Source organism: Lagopus leucura, unplaced genomic scaffold (assembly GCF_019238085.1).
Source record: "Lagopus leucura isolate 7727_CA_CO unplaced genomic scaffold, USGS_WTPT01 Super-Scaffold_100021, whole genome shotgun sequence".
In the NCBI taxonomy this organism is placed as follows: Eukaryota; Metazoa; Chordata; class Aves; order Galliformes; family Phasianidae; genus Lagopus; species Lagopus leucura.
Window position 1 is genome coordinate 7,948,267 of NW_024962274.1, and position 18,007 is coordinate 7,966,273.

The following is an 18,007-nucleotide window of genomic DNA, read 5'->3' on the forward strand; positions in this document are numbered from 1 at the left end:
AATTCAGAGGCAAGTGCACATTTTCCGGTAATTTTAATGGCATGTGGACTGAATAAATGTTTCGCAATGGTTAATGAAAAAAGATCAGATCTGTTTACTTATTTAGTATTATACTGTTTAATGCTAGCAGAAGATCTGTGTTGCAAAACCCAGACCTTCCTGTGTCTTTTGTATGCTACTGAACTGAAGGTGCTGAGCATCTTGCAGACGCGGCCCATTGATGGCTATCTAATTGATTAGGTGAAAGTCAGCCATGCCCTTCCTGTAACTTCTTGTATGGGTGATAAGGTCATGGCACATACCATATGAAAGACCTCTGCCCTAAGGCTACTTCCCTTGTAGCTTTCAAAACAGACATAACCAAAAATCTAATTATTTAGATACTAATCAACTACAGCATGATTCCTAAGGCTTCTGAAGAAGACATTTCTACAAAGATGGTTATCCCAGTTTTCCCCACCTCAAAGACAGGGTGCTGTGCCAGTTCTTCTCCAGACTGTCTATTAGGAGCATCTTATAAAGTATGTTTAAAGGCTTGTACAATTTTCTGGTTAATTTAAAAAAAAAATTGTTTTTGGCTCTGTTCTGTTGAAAATATTAAACAGAAAAGACTTCAGTTACTTAGAGTGTGTAGTTGGCAAAATAGCTATTTGCCCAACTTAGCAATCCATCATAAAACTCCTGGTAGAGATGGTATGTGATGTGAGAGCTCAAGTGCAGAGGAGTGGCATCAGGACTCCAGCGGGGCTGTGAGGGCAACACGAGCTCAGGTTGTTCTCCCTGCTCTTGAACTTGGAACAGAACGTGGTAAAATGCTGTAAATATTGGGATTTCATAGGTGCTATACAGGAATGGAAAGGGCTGTGCACTTATTTCAGATTTCTGATAAACCATGGATGTTTAAAACTGTAGTCAAAACCATGATGCTTGTGCCAAAGTAAATATTTTTCACAGCAGTAATTTTTAACATTTTAACATTTATGTTAAGATATGTGGGGTTTTTGGGGTGCAATTTCTTATTCTTTTAAGTTCACAGCCTTGATTTTAAAGGATGAATGTTAATATAACCTATGCTCATTGAAAGTATAATGTATCTAACATTGTATGCTGCTGATGCAATGTCCGTTCGTTAAACATGCTACATTTTCACAATCATGTCCCTTTCCAACAGTGCAAGAAAAATATGTGTATTTCCTAAAACAGCAGAACTTACTAAAATAGTCTTGAAAATTTGTAGTACTTTTCAGAATTCAGTTTGAGGAGGAAAAGTTGGGAGTCCAGTAATCTCAGCTTTTAGTGGGTGTTTTTTTTTGGTGACAAAATACCACTCAGGTTGCCTTCCTATATGATGATTTCTTAATCTCTGGTCATTCTAAGGATTTTTAAATTGCATCATATTAATCTCAAATTCTTTTAACAGGTTTTGTGACTTGAAAAAGTGATTTGAATTAAATATAAATATATATAAAATATATATATATAACATTCTGTACCCAAATCCAAGTTCTTGGTGTTTTTAACTTCAGTGCTAGGATTTCACAGTGAGGTGTGCTGAGTGCATCTCAAGACATTATTTATATGTGTGATGCAGGCATCTGGGCGTTACTTTTTGAAGTCCTCTGCTTATGCCTTTTACTCTTTTCCTTATTAGACATGCAAGACCTGGATTTGTCTTCCTTCCTACTCTCTAATTGTGATCCCTGGGGCTTGTTTCTTTTATTGATTAAAAGCAAATAATTCAGAGCTTGCTGAGCTGAGACTATGAGCTCTCTGCAACAAAAATCCCTCTTCTGTTGCAATGGAAAATAAATACAATTTGAAAAGGGACACCAAAACTTTAGGAACCAGATCTATTTCTATGAGCATGGCTTTATTCTTCACAAAACAGGCTGCAAATTTAATAATTTTTGGTAGGTCAGAATAAGTACAGTGAAGCAAAATGATTATCAAAAAGTGTGTGTCAGATATTTGTAATGCTTTTTTGGAGGAAGACCAACTTAAAATTATAGGTTATGTTGTTTTGGCAGAACATTGCCTCTCCATCTTAACCTGCAAATTGTTTCTCAAGCTTTGAAGTGCAACTTTGTCCAGCAGAAGCAAGCAATTCTCTCAACAGAACTTAATTGCAAAATGTGCTGGGAATGCAAATACGCACCAGCCTATAATGTGAGTTGCTGTTTGTAAACCTAGAACTTAGCACTGCAGCTTCCTTGACTCCTGTTCAAAACCATGGTGCTTTTGAAATCTTTTGTGCTTTTCTACTGGAAATTACACCTTAGAGGGCTGAGCCTTTGTAGAGACACGCACGTATTCTCCAGTTAGCTCTTTCCATTTAATCTCAATTCAGTTGTTGATTTTATAGCTCTGTATGGGCAGCTTATTAAGGGAGTCACAGCACAGCTGACTTGAGGTCAGTCTGGACAGCCAGACCATTTCTGTTGTCTCCTCTAACTCAGGATAAAGTTGAGAGCTGGTATAATGAGCAGCACTTTTTTGCATTTCAGATCTTCAGACCGGCACGCAGTGTGTCCAGTGACAGGAGTCAGGGCTGCTCTGCCTCTTCCCCACATATTTATGTTCATATGTTCTTGGTGCTGGATTCTTTGGTACTTCTGTCAATGGTATTGCTGTGATTCGCTCCAAATTAATTTCATTTTAGAGGCTGCTGATCTTAGATTAAAATAAAAAAGTATGTAAACTTGTTCATAGCTTTTTTGCGTTGCTAGACCATGCAGAACTGCATAGGTGAAGAGTCACTATCTGTTTCTTATTCCATTATGGTTGAGTTCCCAAGGAATAAACATCTGCAGAAATCCTGGTTGGGGCACAAGATCAGACAGACAAAGATCACAATAGTTTTTGACATTACTTTTCCTTCTTTGCCCTTTTTGTGGGTTCCTAGTCATCCGTTTTTATTTTGATGGGTAATACAGCTTTTTCTGCTCTTTGTATTAGTTAGCTAAGCGTAGATTGAATGCCAAGTCTACCTGTTTTAGGAAATCAATGAAAGACTTGCGGACTCCTACAGCTCCTACAACGATACAGTCTTCCATGTGTTTTTACTCAATTATTCTACCTTTTATTTTAGGTAATGGGACTCTTGACTAACCATGGCGGTGTGCCTCACCAGCCCCAAACTGATTATGCCCTGTCCCCTCTGACTGGAGGTCTGGAGCCCACCACCACTGTCTCAGCCAGCTGCAGTCAGCGGCTAGACCACATGAAGAGTTTAGACAGCCTGCCTACATCCCAGTCCTACTGCCCACCAACCTACAGCACCACCGGCTACAGCATGGACCCTGTCACGGGCTACCAGTATGGGCAATATGGACAAAGTGAGTACTGCGATGCAATCATCATTTATCAGTTGTATGTATTTGTTTGTCTGTAACAAAGAAAATTGCAGGGATACTAATGGCTGACTGCTACTACTCTCCAAAATCAAGTGGAGTGCAGTGGTGAGATAGCTGATTGTTTGAGCAAGATTTCTGCTGCATAATTATTTTCTTAAGTGATGTCAACAACATCTTGATGTTATTAATTGTTGAGACATGAAACCTGATTGCCATTAGGTAAAACATAAGGGCTGTCCAAATCGAAATAACCACTGGCATTCCATTATTAGAAACACATGTTCTTAATGAGGTCAGCTCAAGAATCATTACAGTATATAATCCCAGATACGTAGAGTTTTGTCAAACTTGTCCCAGGAATAAAAATATTAGTCCCTTTCCTTTGATATCTCAATATTAAATATGACAATGTCAACCTGTAGTTGGCATGGCCCCATGCTGTGAGGTTGTCACAGCATGACTTAAAAAGCTTCTTTTGTTTTTTTTTGCAGGTGCCTTTCATTATCTGAAGCCAGATATTGCATAAACGAACTGTCCACTTCAAGTTAAAGCTGGTGTTGTTTTCCGGTCTCGCTCCAGAGCTTGGATACCAGGGATCTTCTCAACACACTGCAGTCTAAACTGGGGCAGTCCCAGTGAGAGAAGTAGGCTTGTTCTGTTCTCTCCAGTCATAGCTTTTAGTAAACTTTTGAAGACTGAACAAAGCTATACAGCAGACAAAGGCCAAAAGCAATAATGAATAAATAAATGCGACATAGTTCATTATGAGTGGGTATACAAAACAGAGCAGAATTTAATATTGCTGCCTGGCAAAACATTCCATTTTTTTGTTGAAATTAATATGCATTGATTGGGACAAATGGAACATTCTGAAATTTAGCAGTTGAGCTCTGCATACTCTGACTCATCTGGCATCCAGTGCTGACTTCAGTCTAACTTCAGTTAAACTTCAGTTAAAGCTGCCCAGTTTCTGAAGCATGGGCAGCAGAACCTCTTTCGTTACACACTGGAAATTGTCATCAAGAGGAAATGTCACAGACCTTGGGAAGCTAGGATAAATGCAAAAGACTTCCAGAACAACTTACTGGTAATCTTACTATGCTTCTGTAATCATGTTGTCAATAAATGTCACAAGTTTTGCTTTACCAAGAGACAAGATCTCATGTAACATGGAAAATACATTCTATCTTTTTATGTGGAGTTTTCCTGGTCCATTGTACCTTTTTGAACAAACATGGAGGAAAAAAATCGACGTGACTGATTTTTTCACAACTGCCTAGGAATGTGCAATACTGTGTACCTCACACAAACTTTGGAATCATCCAAAGTCATATAGATAGAATCAGAACTATATTTTTGCAGGTACTTTTATTTTTGCAGTGCATAATTCCTAATGATCAAATACAGAAATGTTGCAGTGTGCTGGACAGCTAAAATCCAGCTTGTTAATCATGATTTAAAGGTCATTTTCAGGAAACAGTAATGAAAAATGATTACGTTTACATTTTTTAGTGATGTACAGGACATGAACAGAGATGGGCCTGTACATAACACAGTTGTTTAAATTATACAGTGATATCCAATATAGAAATTAATTATAGGAACCAAGGTTTACAAGAAGTTTGCATTGTGACATTTTAGAATGTCAATAAATTTGTGTTTTGTGGTGTTGAAAGGAGCAGGAAGATGGAAGGCGGTGTTATTTATTTCTCTCTATTCTTTGAACAAAGAGAGAGGCAGAACACAAATACATTCCTTTTAGTGTTAAGGACAATGAAGTAGAGCATTAGACTAGATTCAGTACAGAGGTTAGTTCGCACATTGGTCTTAAGGGAGAGGGAAAAATGAACTCTTTGTGTTGCAGCCTCTACCAACAACATGTTGTAAAAAAAAAACAAACGAACAAAACAACGAAAACAAAAAACAAACGTCTTTCATGTAAAAAGTTCAGTAAATATTTACTATTTATAATGAATAAACAGTTATGAAGCCTTGCAAAGCACTGATGATTTTGTCCTAAAGTGTAGTATTGTGCTAAATACATTGATACATTTTAATCTGAATATCATGAAGAAATAAACCATGTTATCTTCAACTCAAGGTGTATTCCTTATGTCAATGTCTTCTGCACACGATCTAGAGCAGCCTTGGGCAGCCTCAGTGCGCAGGTGTTGCTTGTTTGCTGCTCGGAGGTCTGGGTTTGTCTTTTTTCAAGCACTATTAGTACTGTATGTCTTCCCAACAACAAAAACCTCATGCCTTTACTGTGCATTCGAAGAGCTTGAACTCAGCACCAGTAGGTCAGCTAGGATGGTTTCACACTGTGCTACAACTCTAATGAGTAATGGGTTATGGGCAGTTTCTGTACTGATTATTTTTTCATCCTTAAATGCCTCAGGAATTTGTTAACAGTTAGGCAAAAGGCAACTGAAACATGGGGAAAGACCCCTCCAGACAGTTGGAATACATTTCAGCGGCACCCCGTTGTTAGGGGGTTGGTGGGCATTTAATTTCCCCGCCATTTTGTGAGGGAATTAGCCATCTTGAAATTTTCAGCTCTAATGTACTCATTGAGGTTTTATTTTTATTTCATTGTTTGGAAGAAAAATAGCTATCTTGTCAGTTAGAAAATGAAAGAATAACATTTTTGAGAGGAAGGCATTTAAAAATGCTGAAATATGGAGAGAGGGGGTTTCTTTTCTCCCTTCTAGGTTACGTTTCTCTGGTACTCTTTTGATTTCTGTGGCAATTGAAATTTAAGTCTCTTATTAATACCTATTTCCTGCTCTAAGCTTCTCAGTTTTCTGATCTTTTTTTCCATTGTCTTTCCCTTTCTGAGGTCTTGACTGACGGTATTTGTGCACTGTCCTAGGCTTGCCACAAAGGTCTAATGAGCCTTTTTCCCCTGTTTGCAGTACATAAGCTGTAACAGGATACAGTTACAGTTACAGTACAGGATAAAAGCCGCTTGCAGTTAGGAACTAGATGGTGTGATTGCTTCTTCCCCAAAGGGCTGTACCTTTAGTGCAGGCGGAATGATTCTAACTCCAACTTTGCCATCAGTCTTCTAACGTTCCAGCAGCTGGGGTGGAACAGAGCTGGCATTTCTCCCTCCGTCCCTGCGGAGATGCTGGAGAGATGCTTTCTGGACACAAAGCTCAACAGCAGGCACTTTTGCTGCCTCGATTCTCTATTTTTCAAGTGTCTCCCAAGATTTTCCTTGCATGAGAGACTAATAAAGAGCTGGCAAGCCTGGAAATGAGACAGATATGGAGAAAATGGATGTTGTGTTGAGGGACATGGTTTAGTAGGAGCTATTGGGAATAGGTGAACGGTTGGACTGGGTGATCTTTTAGGTCTTTTCCAACCTTAGTGATTCTATGATTCTATGATTCTATGATAAATCATCCTGTTCTCTTGCAGGCAAGCCATGCAGTCAGGGAGCTGGGATGAGCTCGGAAGAAGTGAGGAGCTGGGGCAGAGGGACGAAGCAGGTTTCTCCTGATTTATGATGTGCCATAGGAATTGTTGACAGAGCTGTAAGGATTACTTGGGGTACTCTGATCCCTCCTTGTTATCACTTCCAAGGCTGAAGAGCTTCTTGGGAGCCACATGTGTTTCTGGAATACAAATCCTAAGTGCTCAGAAAGTCAAAAGAGCATGAGACTGCAGTGGATATTTCATTTGACATAAATGCCATGGAAAAGCTTAGCGGAATGTTATATCAGTTGAGTCCAAAACATACTCACTTACAAGAATCTTCCCTCTTCTTTTTTTTCTCTTTTTTTTTTTCTTTCTGTGTGTGGGGTGGGGAGAAATATGTGTGTTGCATGTGCTGTGAGGTGGAAATAAACAACAACAGCTGTTTAAACCAAGGTATAGGATTGGGAACTTCTGAAAGACAGCTTTTGATGAACAAATATTTATTAGTCTGGTACAGTCCTGATTTTCAATTTATTATTGATTTTTAGAAAATTTACTGATTTTACATCTTCCTTTTATAAAAAAATAACCCGTACTCTCTAAAAAAAAATATAATAAAATCAACCAGAAAAAACAGAGCGATGTTGGTTACTGCTAATTTGTAAAGCAAACATTTTTCCTGCATCAGTAACCATGAAAGTTTTCAATGCTACCCATACAGTCTTCCGACCTTAAAGTCTGTGAAGTGGATTGCTAAAAGATATGTCTGTATAAAGTAAGAAATAAATTTTAGGCAATATCAATGAGACCATCAGGAACCAGGAACAGCTTGAATTCATAATGCTCTTTGTATCCTTCACTGCAGTGTTCTGTTACTTGACAACTGAAAGAAAACCTACATCCTATTTTTAATTTATGCTGGCTTTTGCAATGATGTCTAGATATTGCCTAGAGCCAGATAAACTAATCTGGAACAACACAAATTACTACACTAAACTAAAGTACTAAATTTTCGTTCAATTAACATTAGATATGCATTTCCTTTACATTACATAGATGACACTGTAATTGTCATTTGCCAATGCTGAAAAAGCCTTATGCACCTTTCAGTAACTATGAATCTGGGCATATATCACATGCAGTCATAAAGTTATCTTAAAGAATCACGCAAACTGATTTGAAGATCTTGGTCTACTGTAAAATAACCAAATTTTCAATCTGCTTCTGCTGTCACTGTAGGTAATAGCCACTTTGGTCTGCCAGTTTTTTCTACCTATTTTCTCCCAGCACTTTTGGGCAGCTTACTCCAGGCTGGGAAGTTCTCATCAGTTGTAAGGAGCTGAAGGCTTCAACTAGTTAGATTATTAGCAAGGAACTGGTTCAAATATTTACAAGCTATATATTGCACAAGTAGGCTTCAAAATCAGTATATGTACACAGTGCTGGAGCTCGGTTCTGTTTCACTGTTGTGTTTACACAAGCAACACACAGAAGTGCTTATATGTAGCTTAAACCTTTGTTTAATACACTTACATTGCCTCAGAATTGATGGGTGTAGTCTCGTGATCCAGAGTGCCTGTGGATATCTCAGCACTGCAGTGTATTGACATGCACCGTTTATTATTCAGCCACTCAGGCAATGTCATAGAAAATCATAATAAAACTAGGAAGACACATCACATCTGACCTTTGCTGAATAATTTAATAAAGCTAGCTTGATATACAAATACGAAAGAGCAGTTGCTGATAAGAACAGAACTATTGCTTCCTTGTTCAAGAATTGGAAACAGTTCAGAAGCTTTATTAACTATTTGGTGTCTTCATCTTTGCTGCAGGTTGTTCCTTAGGCCATAACCAAAGGCTAAGCTGCTTGTTTCTTCCTGCACTCTCTTCCTCTTGGCTCTCATGCTGGTATCTTGTTCTCAGTTTTTCTTTGGTCTCTGTGCAATAATCCATATTTTTTGTTGTTTTATTTTTTTTTTTCCCCATATGGATGCAATTTCGTTTTCAGTAATACTTTTTCCCCACATATATTTACTTGTTTGTAATTATTGCAAGTGGATATACCTATAAAAATGCAGCTCTTTTAGGTGATTATTACATGTACTCAGTTTTGAGATGGCCAGCTTGGATAGGGCTTTGGGTAACCTGCTCTATTAGAAGGCGTCCCTGGCTATGGTAGGGCATTGATACTAGCTGCTCTTTAAGGTTCCTTCCAACCCAAACTGTCCTACATTCTATGGTTCTATGATTCTATGGACAACTGTCCTTGTGGCCCACCCTCACACAACTGTCTTCACAATGAATACTGGAATAATTACAAAGTGTACAAATCTCTAGAGGCTTCTGAAATGCTGTTTTGGTCATCCCGAGTCTTGTGTGTTGAAGAGTCCATGGGGCATTCAGAGGTGTTGCAGGGAGCTGAGATTTCCCATGTCCTGTGCCCCATTTCAGGTCTGCTACTGGCATTTGATTGACCCAATTCTTCAGGGGATCACTGTCTCCAACTGGACTCTCCCTGCTTCCCTCAGTTCCTTTGTTCCCCCATGGCTCTGCCCACAGTCTCATGAGGCACAGTTACGGACTGGGGCTCCTCCACTGCTCCCTCCTCCACTGCCATTTCCTCAGCACTTCTCCAGCAACCTCCATCCCTCTGCTCTGCCAATGTCCACCAAGGGACCATTTTTTCCAGCTGTGCCAGTCTAGCGAGTCTTTCTCTCACATGCTCTTTCCAAAAGCTGTGGCTGCCTTGGTGCTCTGGGCCTGCACACCTGCAGACAGCAGTGCTGCTGTGGTGGCAGTGGGCCATGGGGCACAGCAGCGCTGACCATGAGACAAGCCATGTGCAGCCCAAACATGTAATTTTGTGTCCAGGACAAGGATGGAGACTTGTGACATACAGCAGCATGGCTGCTCCTCACAGAGGCTGCTCCCGGGCCACATGTGGAGATTTTGGAAGGCCATGGTGAGTCCCTGGGCTGGGGCAGTGGTGGGATGGCAGTAGGGATGGGGTGTTTCTGTGGAGCTCCTGTCCTGCAGGGACTTAGATCCTAACAGCTCAGGAGGGAAGCAGCCCCGGCAGCAACATGCCGGCTATGTCATTTGCTGGGGCTGAGGAAGCTCAGAAGTGGAGCTGGGAATGACAGCGCCAGGCTGTAGGGCCAGCTGGAGCTGTGGCAGTGAGGGTGGAGGGGCCGCCATCTTGTCTCACGCAGCAGTCCAGCCTGGCTTGTAGGTGAGCAGGGGAGGAAGCGGAGCCAGAATGAGAAACCCATGGGGCAGTTTCTCCTGAAGGTGAAACTCAGGTCCAGCTTCACACACGTGGTTTGCTGTCTGCTGTGGAGAAGGCACACAGCGCCCCTCAGTACTGCTTAACGTGCCTTTCCTCCAGCATCTGGTGTCCACACAGGTGGCTGAGGGGAAGAGCCATGGCAAAGCGTCAGTCTGCAGGCTGCACGGCTGCATGTGGGTTCTGATAATTTGTTTAATATCTTTGGATCCTAATTAGACTGCTCCTGTGAGCATCAGCTTTAGGCTGGCTTTGCTTTCAGGGCATTTTTCGGGTCAGTTCTTGATGCAGCCCACAAGCGCCGGCGCTGAGACCTTGGAGGCCTGCACCAGGTGGCCGAATCCTCCTGGGCGTCGCCTCAGGCCAGGCCGCTGTAGGGGGCAGGCTGGGCTCACCTCGCTGAAAGCTGGGCATGGCAAAGCCAGCTGGAGGGCCTCAGAAAAAATAGTTGACTTGTGAAACTACCCCGTAGATCTAGGGAAGGCACATCAGGACTTTACTCAACAAGCTTGTGGCTGAGATCTGCGCCTGCTTCTTTTGACATATTCGTCAGCAAAGGGCTACGTTAATGGCTTATATTAAAAGGACCTGAAAGGAGGCTGTTCCCCCCTCCTGCCAAAACGTTATTCTGCTGTTATGTCATAACACTTTACAAGAAAACAAAACTGTGTTAGTATCGATAGAATCACAAGCTCACTTGCCAAAAAAAAGCTCTAAGTATTTCTTTTTTGTTAATCCCTAAACCTCTTTAAAAAAAAACTCCTAAAATGAATATACATAGTAGATAAGGAGCTCCATCTTACGTCCGTGTGTACTTAGGCAGCTTCCTTTGATTTCAGTGGAAATTTTAGGTGCTTGAGACCTGAAGATATCAAACGTGAGTAAGCCAAGCAAGTTTGATGAAACTACAGTTCTGTTGTCTCTATTCTGATTCTGCTGAAGTTCATCAGGAAAGATTAACTTTGGCAGCTTATTCAGTATCTAAATCTTGATATTTTTGTGGCTTAATTCATAACATAACTGTAAGCTATTGCCCTGTGTTTATATTTCCCATCCATTTCTCACATTTCCAAAGCATACTGATATGTGATCCTGGTAATTTAGCTACCATAATTGGCATTTTTCTAGGGCCAAAAGGAAACAAATTCCTTATCCTCCATACTTCTTTAATTTCTGAAAAACAACAAGTAACATGGTTAATCCTCTTTTTGATCTTTCCCCCTCCCTTTGAGTTTTTCTTATGGCCTTTTCCTTTTAATCTTCTACTTTCTTTTTAATCTTTACTCATTGTCCCTCCACATTTGAAGAATCTTGTGTACTTACATCTCTAAAAAGAATTGGACCACTTTATGGAAATAGCTGTTTAGGATCTTGTTCAAAGCACCATTATGTACTTTTAGCTGTTAGGGGGAGGGTGGAAAGAAAGGAGAGAGAAAGCAACTCTAAAGCAGCATTTGTGTAACCTAACAGAACATCGATTTGTTCAACTCAGTGTGGAAAACCACACAGAACACCCTAAGTTAGGATAAATCTTGATTGTAGTAGATAAACAGAATGCTGAATGAACAGTTCCCTTTAACTGGGGAGGGGCATATCATTGGGTTCTTGATACAGGTGTGTTTGGGCAACAGCATTTTAGGAAGGGCAGGGCAGCACAGCTGGCTGCTATCAGCCTTTTGCAAACTGCTCCCGTCTGCCCACTCTGATCAATGCTGCAGTGCAAAATGCTTCCTAAGGCTGAGGGAAGTGTGGTTGTGGCCTCTCCAGAAGCACGGCTGGAGGGAGAAGAGTCTGTCTTCTGTGGTACGTGCGTTCTTTGGTTTGTAACTCTCTGTATGCGTATATGTGGAGACTTTAAGCCTTTCCTAATGTGGCAAGTGTTCAGGCTGTAAGGCTTCCTTTATGTGTCATCTTTTCTTACCTTATGTGGAGATTTACTCCATGAGTTGTCATGTGGAAACTGGTAAAATGATTTATTAATCGTTATAAAGGAAGGGTGCTTGTTCCCTCTCTTCCTGAGGGATAGATGTGGATATCTTATGGTATGTCTGAAAAGGAAGATGTAGAGCTGAGTTTATTGTACCTGAGTTCTGAGTTTGTGAGCCTCCTCTGGGATTAAGGTTATGTACTGAGAAGTGTGGCCCTGTTAGTGCTGTAATTGAGCTTCCAAAGTTGCTGGTGTGGATCTATTTTTCTAAATACAAAGCCTTGTGATGTGTTGTTAGAAGCATGAAAAAGGGTGGGCGCAGCACCAGTTGCTACTGGTGTACTCAAAACTGTTGCTGTAAATTCACAGGTGTGATCTCTGTTGCTTATTTCTCTGCTGTAGTACAGTATCCTGTTGTCCCTTTACCCCCCACCTTATTTGGTTATTTATTTCTTTCTAAGACCAGAAAGCCTGAGAAACTTGGCCAACAGCGATGGTGAGTTTTTCATCCAGGCAAGAAGTTCACAGGGATTAGCTTGTGTCTGATTTAATTTATGTTGAACCTCATGCTCCTTCTACTGAAGCGAATTCTTTAATAACAACAAACAAAAAGGTCCTTCAGAGTTCTGGAAAAGATGCAAAGCCTGAATGAAAATCCTCTTCCACTTACATGAATATAAACTGGGCACAGTTCCCCCGAAGGTCTAATACTACTTTAGAAAATGTATCTTAGTAGTAGTTGAACTAAAGATAAAGCCTTTCTTCAATGTCCTCAGAACACCACCAGGTCCTCCACATTCATTCTTTCTATGCAGGAGTAGGTAAATAAGATCTCTCCCATAATTTAGTTGTAACTAAGAACAGGATTTGGCATTGCTCTTTATGGGGATTTTTTTCTTTTTCTTTCTAATTTTAAAACAAATAGTTAAAATGTGGAGCTGAGTGTTTTTTTCTAGGAGTGGCATATTCTAAATGTACTTATGCCACAGACTGCTGCTCATATAAGATTACAGACTTCACTTTCATCTTTCTTTTTACAAGAAACCCTTAATGACAAATGCAGGCTGTTTAGTGATACCGATATACTGCAATCTTAGCATGTGAATTAGTCATCATACAATCAGTTCAGGGGGTCAGGCCTAAAGAAACAGTTCAGAGTTGGCAAACTGCTAGTCCGGTGATGTGCTCTCCACTTCAAAGTCATGGTGCTTACTCCCCAGAACTCAGATCACAGAAAGAAACAGCTGGCATTGTCGTTTGTGGCAGTAAGGACTGGCTTTTTTTTTTTTCTGTAGCAAGATAAGGTTTCACTACTTTGTAAAACAACAATTTACTTTGGAGTGACCTAGCCTGTAAAACACAATAGGAAGTAGGAATTCAGAGAGTGCTGCTCTGCTGTTATTGTGCAAGCAGAGTGACCTGTGGTAAACCACACTGAGGAAGACTTAACCTCCTTGCCTGAAAATACTCAGTGCAGTCTGCTTGTCAGTGACAGTCACGGTTTTTATTTTCCAGAACAACTTTTTAGGCTGTTCCTTTCTGTCTGGATATTATTTGTTGTGTTTTTGGTGTGCTCCATGTTTATGGCAGCATACAGCTCCAGACTCCCAATGCTAAATTAAATTATTCAGATTCCCACCTGAGCTTTGACATGGTCTAATTTCAGTTGAATGTAAAAAAAAGAAGTCATGCTTAGCTTGGAGGTAGCAACTAGTTGGAATGATGTATTGGGTGTCTTCCTGAATGCTGGTTTACTCACAGCTGGGGAATTTGATGGCTGTTCTGTAGGGGTTGTGTGGAAAGGTGTCAGGCTCTGGGCAGTCTTCTGGCCCAGCACACTGACTGAGATGCTGAGAGAATTCACCTGAGAAGGGCAGCTGAAGATGCTTCTCTGAAAATCTGAGTTTTATTTATCTCTGTCAAGCCAGAGAGAGTTCCTTCCTCTGGTGTTTTGCTCCCTCCCAGCCCCTTAACACATTCAGCAGGTGCCTTTCACTTAGTGAGTGAAGTAGATCTGCTCCTCAAATACAGTGAGGGAGGAGGAAAATAATCGCACATTTAAAGCTGCCTGGCAGATGTATGTTCCATATTATTGTTCCATTAATGTTATTATTAATAGACTTCACTTCATAGGCAAGGCAGGCTTATCAGCCAAATGCCTCATTATCAAATGACTGAGACCCAGTAAGTGCTTTACAGCATTCCTTACCAAAAGAGGAAATGACTGCAGGCCAGATCCAAATCCTGTGAAAGCTGGTGGATAGGTTCCCACTTCAATGAAGCATCGCTTGGGGCCCCATTGTGCTCATTCTCCTCTGTGTTTTCTTGTATGCTTTTTAATTCACCAACATGAACCAAACAGCTCTAGCTTCTCTCATCTCTCAATGTGTTCTGCAACTTCTGGAAAGGAACCTGGACACGAAGAAAAATGCTACAGAACAGAAAGAACCACAATACAAACCATATGACAATGCCTATTTCTTCATCCTCTTTGTCATGCTGTTTTACTCTTTCCTGGCATTAACTGTCTTTTTTGGTTATGTACGCTCGAAGAAAGCTATTTCAAAGAAAGATCCTTACCAGGAGTTCATCGAGGACAGGAATCGAAAGAAGTGGAGCATGGCCCGGCCGGTGGTGGTGAAATTTGACTTTGAGGAAGAAAGTATTCTTTGAACTTCTTAAAGTGAATTGCTCTGCGAAATGCACTGGGCTGCTTCTGCTGCTTATATTTCAAGTGAAGGTCTACGTGTTTATTTTGCTCGTCTGTCCCCTTTTCAATAGTCAAAGCACTGCTTGAAATTGCTCTGACTTTTGATGGTTCCTTCCAACTCTAAGGATTCTATGATTCTATGAAATAGGTAATCAAAAAACAATTTCTTTTTTTCCTTTCACCTTTATTTGCTGAAATGCAGCTTTTCTAAATACTAGAAAAACTTTTTTTTTTTTTTAAAAAAAAAAAGGCAGTAAAAAGTGTCCATTTGTAGCATTTGCTTTCAGTTTGGTGGAACAAGAATGGGAATCCATCCTACATCAAGACTGGGCTTACTTAAAACAGAGAACTACGTTCCCATGGACCTGCAGCAGGGGCGCGCTGTCACTTCTGCGTTGTTCACACCTGGGAATTGGTGCGTAGTGTCCCTGGAAAGTGCTGCCTTGGAATAGAGGAATGCATTTTACCATGCTTAGACCAGCAAATACTCTTTAACATGTGAATATATAAAGCTTCTCTCCACTCAGAAATTAATTTCACGTGCTGTGGTGAAAGATCCAACAAAAACAAACAAACAAAAAAAAAACAACCAAAGCACCAAATCCCAGCCCCCAAAAACCCAAACAAGAAAAAAAAATCACCTGCGAAATGTTTTTAAAATGCACTGAATAGAATTCAGTGACTTTGGAGTTGTTGCCTTTTCCATCTCGCAGATGTACTTTTTTTCCAGTTTTTCATTTGAAATGTATGATTCAGTCCTAATGAACGATAACTAGAACTGACTGTAAACCAAACTGAGAAACTGCCTCTCTGTATCTGCGGTCAGTAGTTAGTTGCTAAAATGTTGCAGGAGCTTCTTTTGGGGCAGCGCTGAATACGTGAGACGTTTTTCCATCTGGTTTATTTTTCTGCCTAATGAAGTATTAATTAATAGAACATGGGGCTGTGCTTAATATAAAAGCCTAATAAAGCAACAAGCACTGCTGTGTGCTACCGCACGGGTTTGTGATGGCATGTGTTCTTCTAAGATTTTCATTAGTTCTTGTTCTTATCTAGGTTCTCTTCGTTTGGCCTTTTCTTGTTATAGGACCTCTTGGATACACTGTGTATCTGCATTACAGATGTGTTTGGTGCTCAGAGGGCTATTGGAGCAGGGTAATCATTTTCAGGTGGTAGGTAGACTCTGATATTCCTTAATGTGCATTTTAAAATAAAGCAGAGCAAATTTTCACGAATATATTAGCTTTTCTTTTGTTAGTGGAATTGCAATGCCAAAAAATTTGGCATTAAGTGTGTTCCTGGTTACTTCTTGAGTATTTCAAGGATGTGTAGATTTTTAATGCTTTCAGTATTTAGGGCAAGTTCTTGTATATGCATTCAGCTCGGGCTGGGCAATCAGATGTTGTTGCTGTTTCCTGATGGGATGAGTTAAGTGTCTCTGGTGAATGTATGTGAGCCAGGAGGAGGGAGCCTGATGCTACACATAACCCTCTTCACATCTAAAATTTGTTTCCCACTTAGCAGCATGAACGTTTGCAGAAATAGCCATGTTGCCTCAGAATGTAGTGCTCTGTCTCCGACAGCTGTGCCAAAGGAAGATAATAAGAATAAGGTACTATTTTTTCCAGTTGTACTTCCCCATTCTCCAGGGATTTGCTGCTCGGGGCCATCTGAGCCAGAGGCCGCTCCTTTTGTCTAACTGCGAGGGTGGGAGACGTGCTGAATACTGATGTGGAAGTGTATGGACGTAAGCATTTTAACAGGCCAAAAAATGTTCGCAGATGTATTTCTGCTGGATTAATCCAGTTCTAATTTAAATGGTTTTGACTATAGGAACAAGACTGGAGTTGCAGACGAAACACTGGTTTGCATAAGAACGATATTATACGTGCTCTGGCTCCTCTGCGCAGAAAGCTAGGAGAGGAAAAAATGAAAGTTCAGGTCATCTGTGTTTGCATCATGATTGTCAGTTTAGACTGTATAAAACAAATCACTCTCAATTAGGTGTCTTGTACTGGATCTGAGTGAGTAGGAAGACTTATTCTGAACTTCAGGGTTCAGGATGGCTGTCCTCTGAATGTGTACATAAATGCTGATCTGTTCTTCTGTTGGAAAAGCCTATTTGTATCTTGTTTGTTTTCTTTTGTTCTTCGCAGTGTATGCTGTGTCCTCTTAAAAATTAAAGATCAACTTGTTTGAAATGTGTCTCAAACCAATGTCTTTATTTCTGTAAGCTGTTTCTGCTTTTGTCTTATTTGTCAATTATCAGATCAGCCAAAGTCCCTTTTAACGTTCTTTAGAACCGTGCTTCCATTGGTTGCCATTTAGGCCTTTTGGAAATGTTCGCAACTCATTTAACAAGACCACAAGCTCTTCAAACCGTTTTGAACAGTGCACACCTGTGTGTGTGTATGCCAACAAGAGGAGGCTTTTTCCAATCCTATCTCCATGCATCAATAAAAATGTCTCTTTGTCCACGCTAGCCGCAGGGTGTATTGGTGATGTTATTAGGCTCCTCTGCTGTATGTCAAAGCCTGCTTGTCCCTGCCCAGGAGATGTTATTAGTAAATGAGAGGGGAAGCCCATCAGGTGATCTCTGCCATTACAGCAGTTTTGTAACTGCTGTGGGTAGGTTGATCTGCAGCTCCTGATGTCTAGGACAGTAACCTAGGTAGTTAAGTTCTAGATCTGGAGGTGTGGTGATAGCTCTGTGCACATCCTTGGGTGTTGAATGCCTAACTGGAAGGACAAGAAAGACTTCTAATGGACACTTAGAAAGAATGAGAGGTAAAAGATGCACTTCTTTTTTTTCTTCTTAGCAGAAGAAAGCATAAGGAGATGTGGGCTTTTGTTTCTGCGGCAAGGGCAGAGAGGTGCATATGCTAGAGAGGTGCATATGCTACAGTGTGGGAATGCCATGGCACTTGAAGTATTGTGTACAATGTGAGAGTTGTCCATCTCATTTTCTGTTGTCTTATGTGAAACTGATATTTGTATGGTGCTGCTGGAGCTCACAGATGCCTGTAAGCTGTAACTGTGTTAATCTCCTTCATAAATACTTATGACTTTCTGGAAGTGGGATGTGAAATGGGAATAGGAGAGCCAGAATCACTCTGTTCATGATGCACTGTGAATTGTACCTGTGGGGTGTCCAGCCTGCTCCAGATGAAGGTACAGGTGTGTTCAACACCGGCAGTCCTGGCAAGTGCTGTGTTTGCATCTACAGGACTCCACGTGCCTGCGATGTTTAAAAGATGTAGGATTGTAAGAAGACAGGGATTCATTAATTGTTGTTTTGTATAGCC

General features: G+C 40.7%; 1 protein-coding gene across 2 annotated transcripts in view; it reads left to right on the plus strand.

The window, feature by feature from the left end:
* The window catches only part of PAX3 (paired box 3), a 63,848-nt gene extending 58,452 nt beyond the window's left edge, over positions 1-5,396 (plus strand). For both annotated transcript variants that reach the window (XM_042878588.1, XM_042878589.1), the window contains exons 8-9: positions 3,089-3,335; positions 3,845-5,396. In XM_042878588.1, the coding sequence (XP_042734522.1) occupies positions 3,089-3,335; positions 3,845-3,879 (282 nt within the window). In that variant the 3' untranslated portion in view covers positions 3,880-5,396. The remainder of the gene's footprint in view (positions 1-3,088; positions 3,336-3,844) is intronic.
* The last annotated feature ends 12,611 nt before the right edge of the window (positions 5,397-18,007 follow it).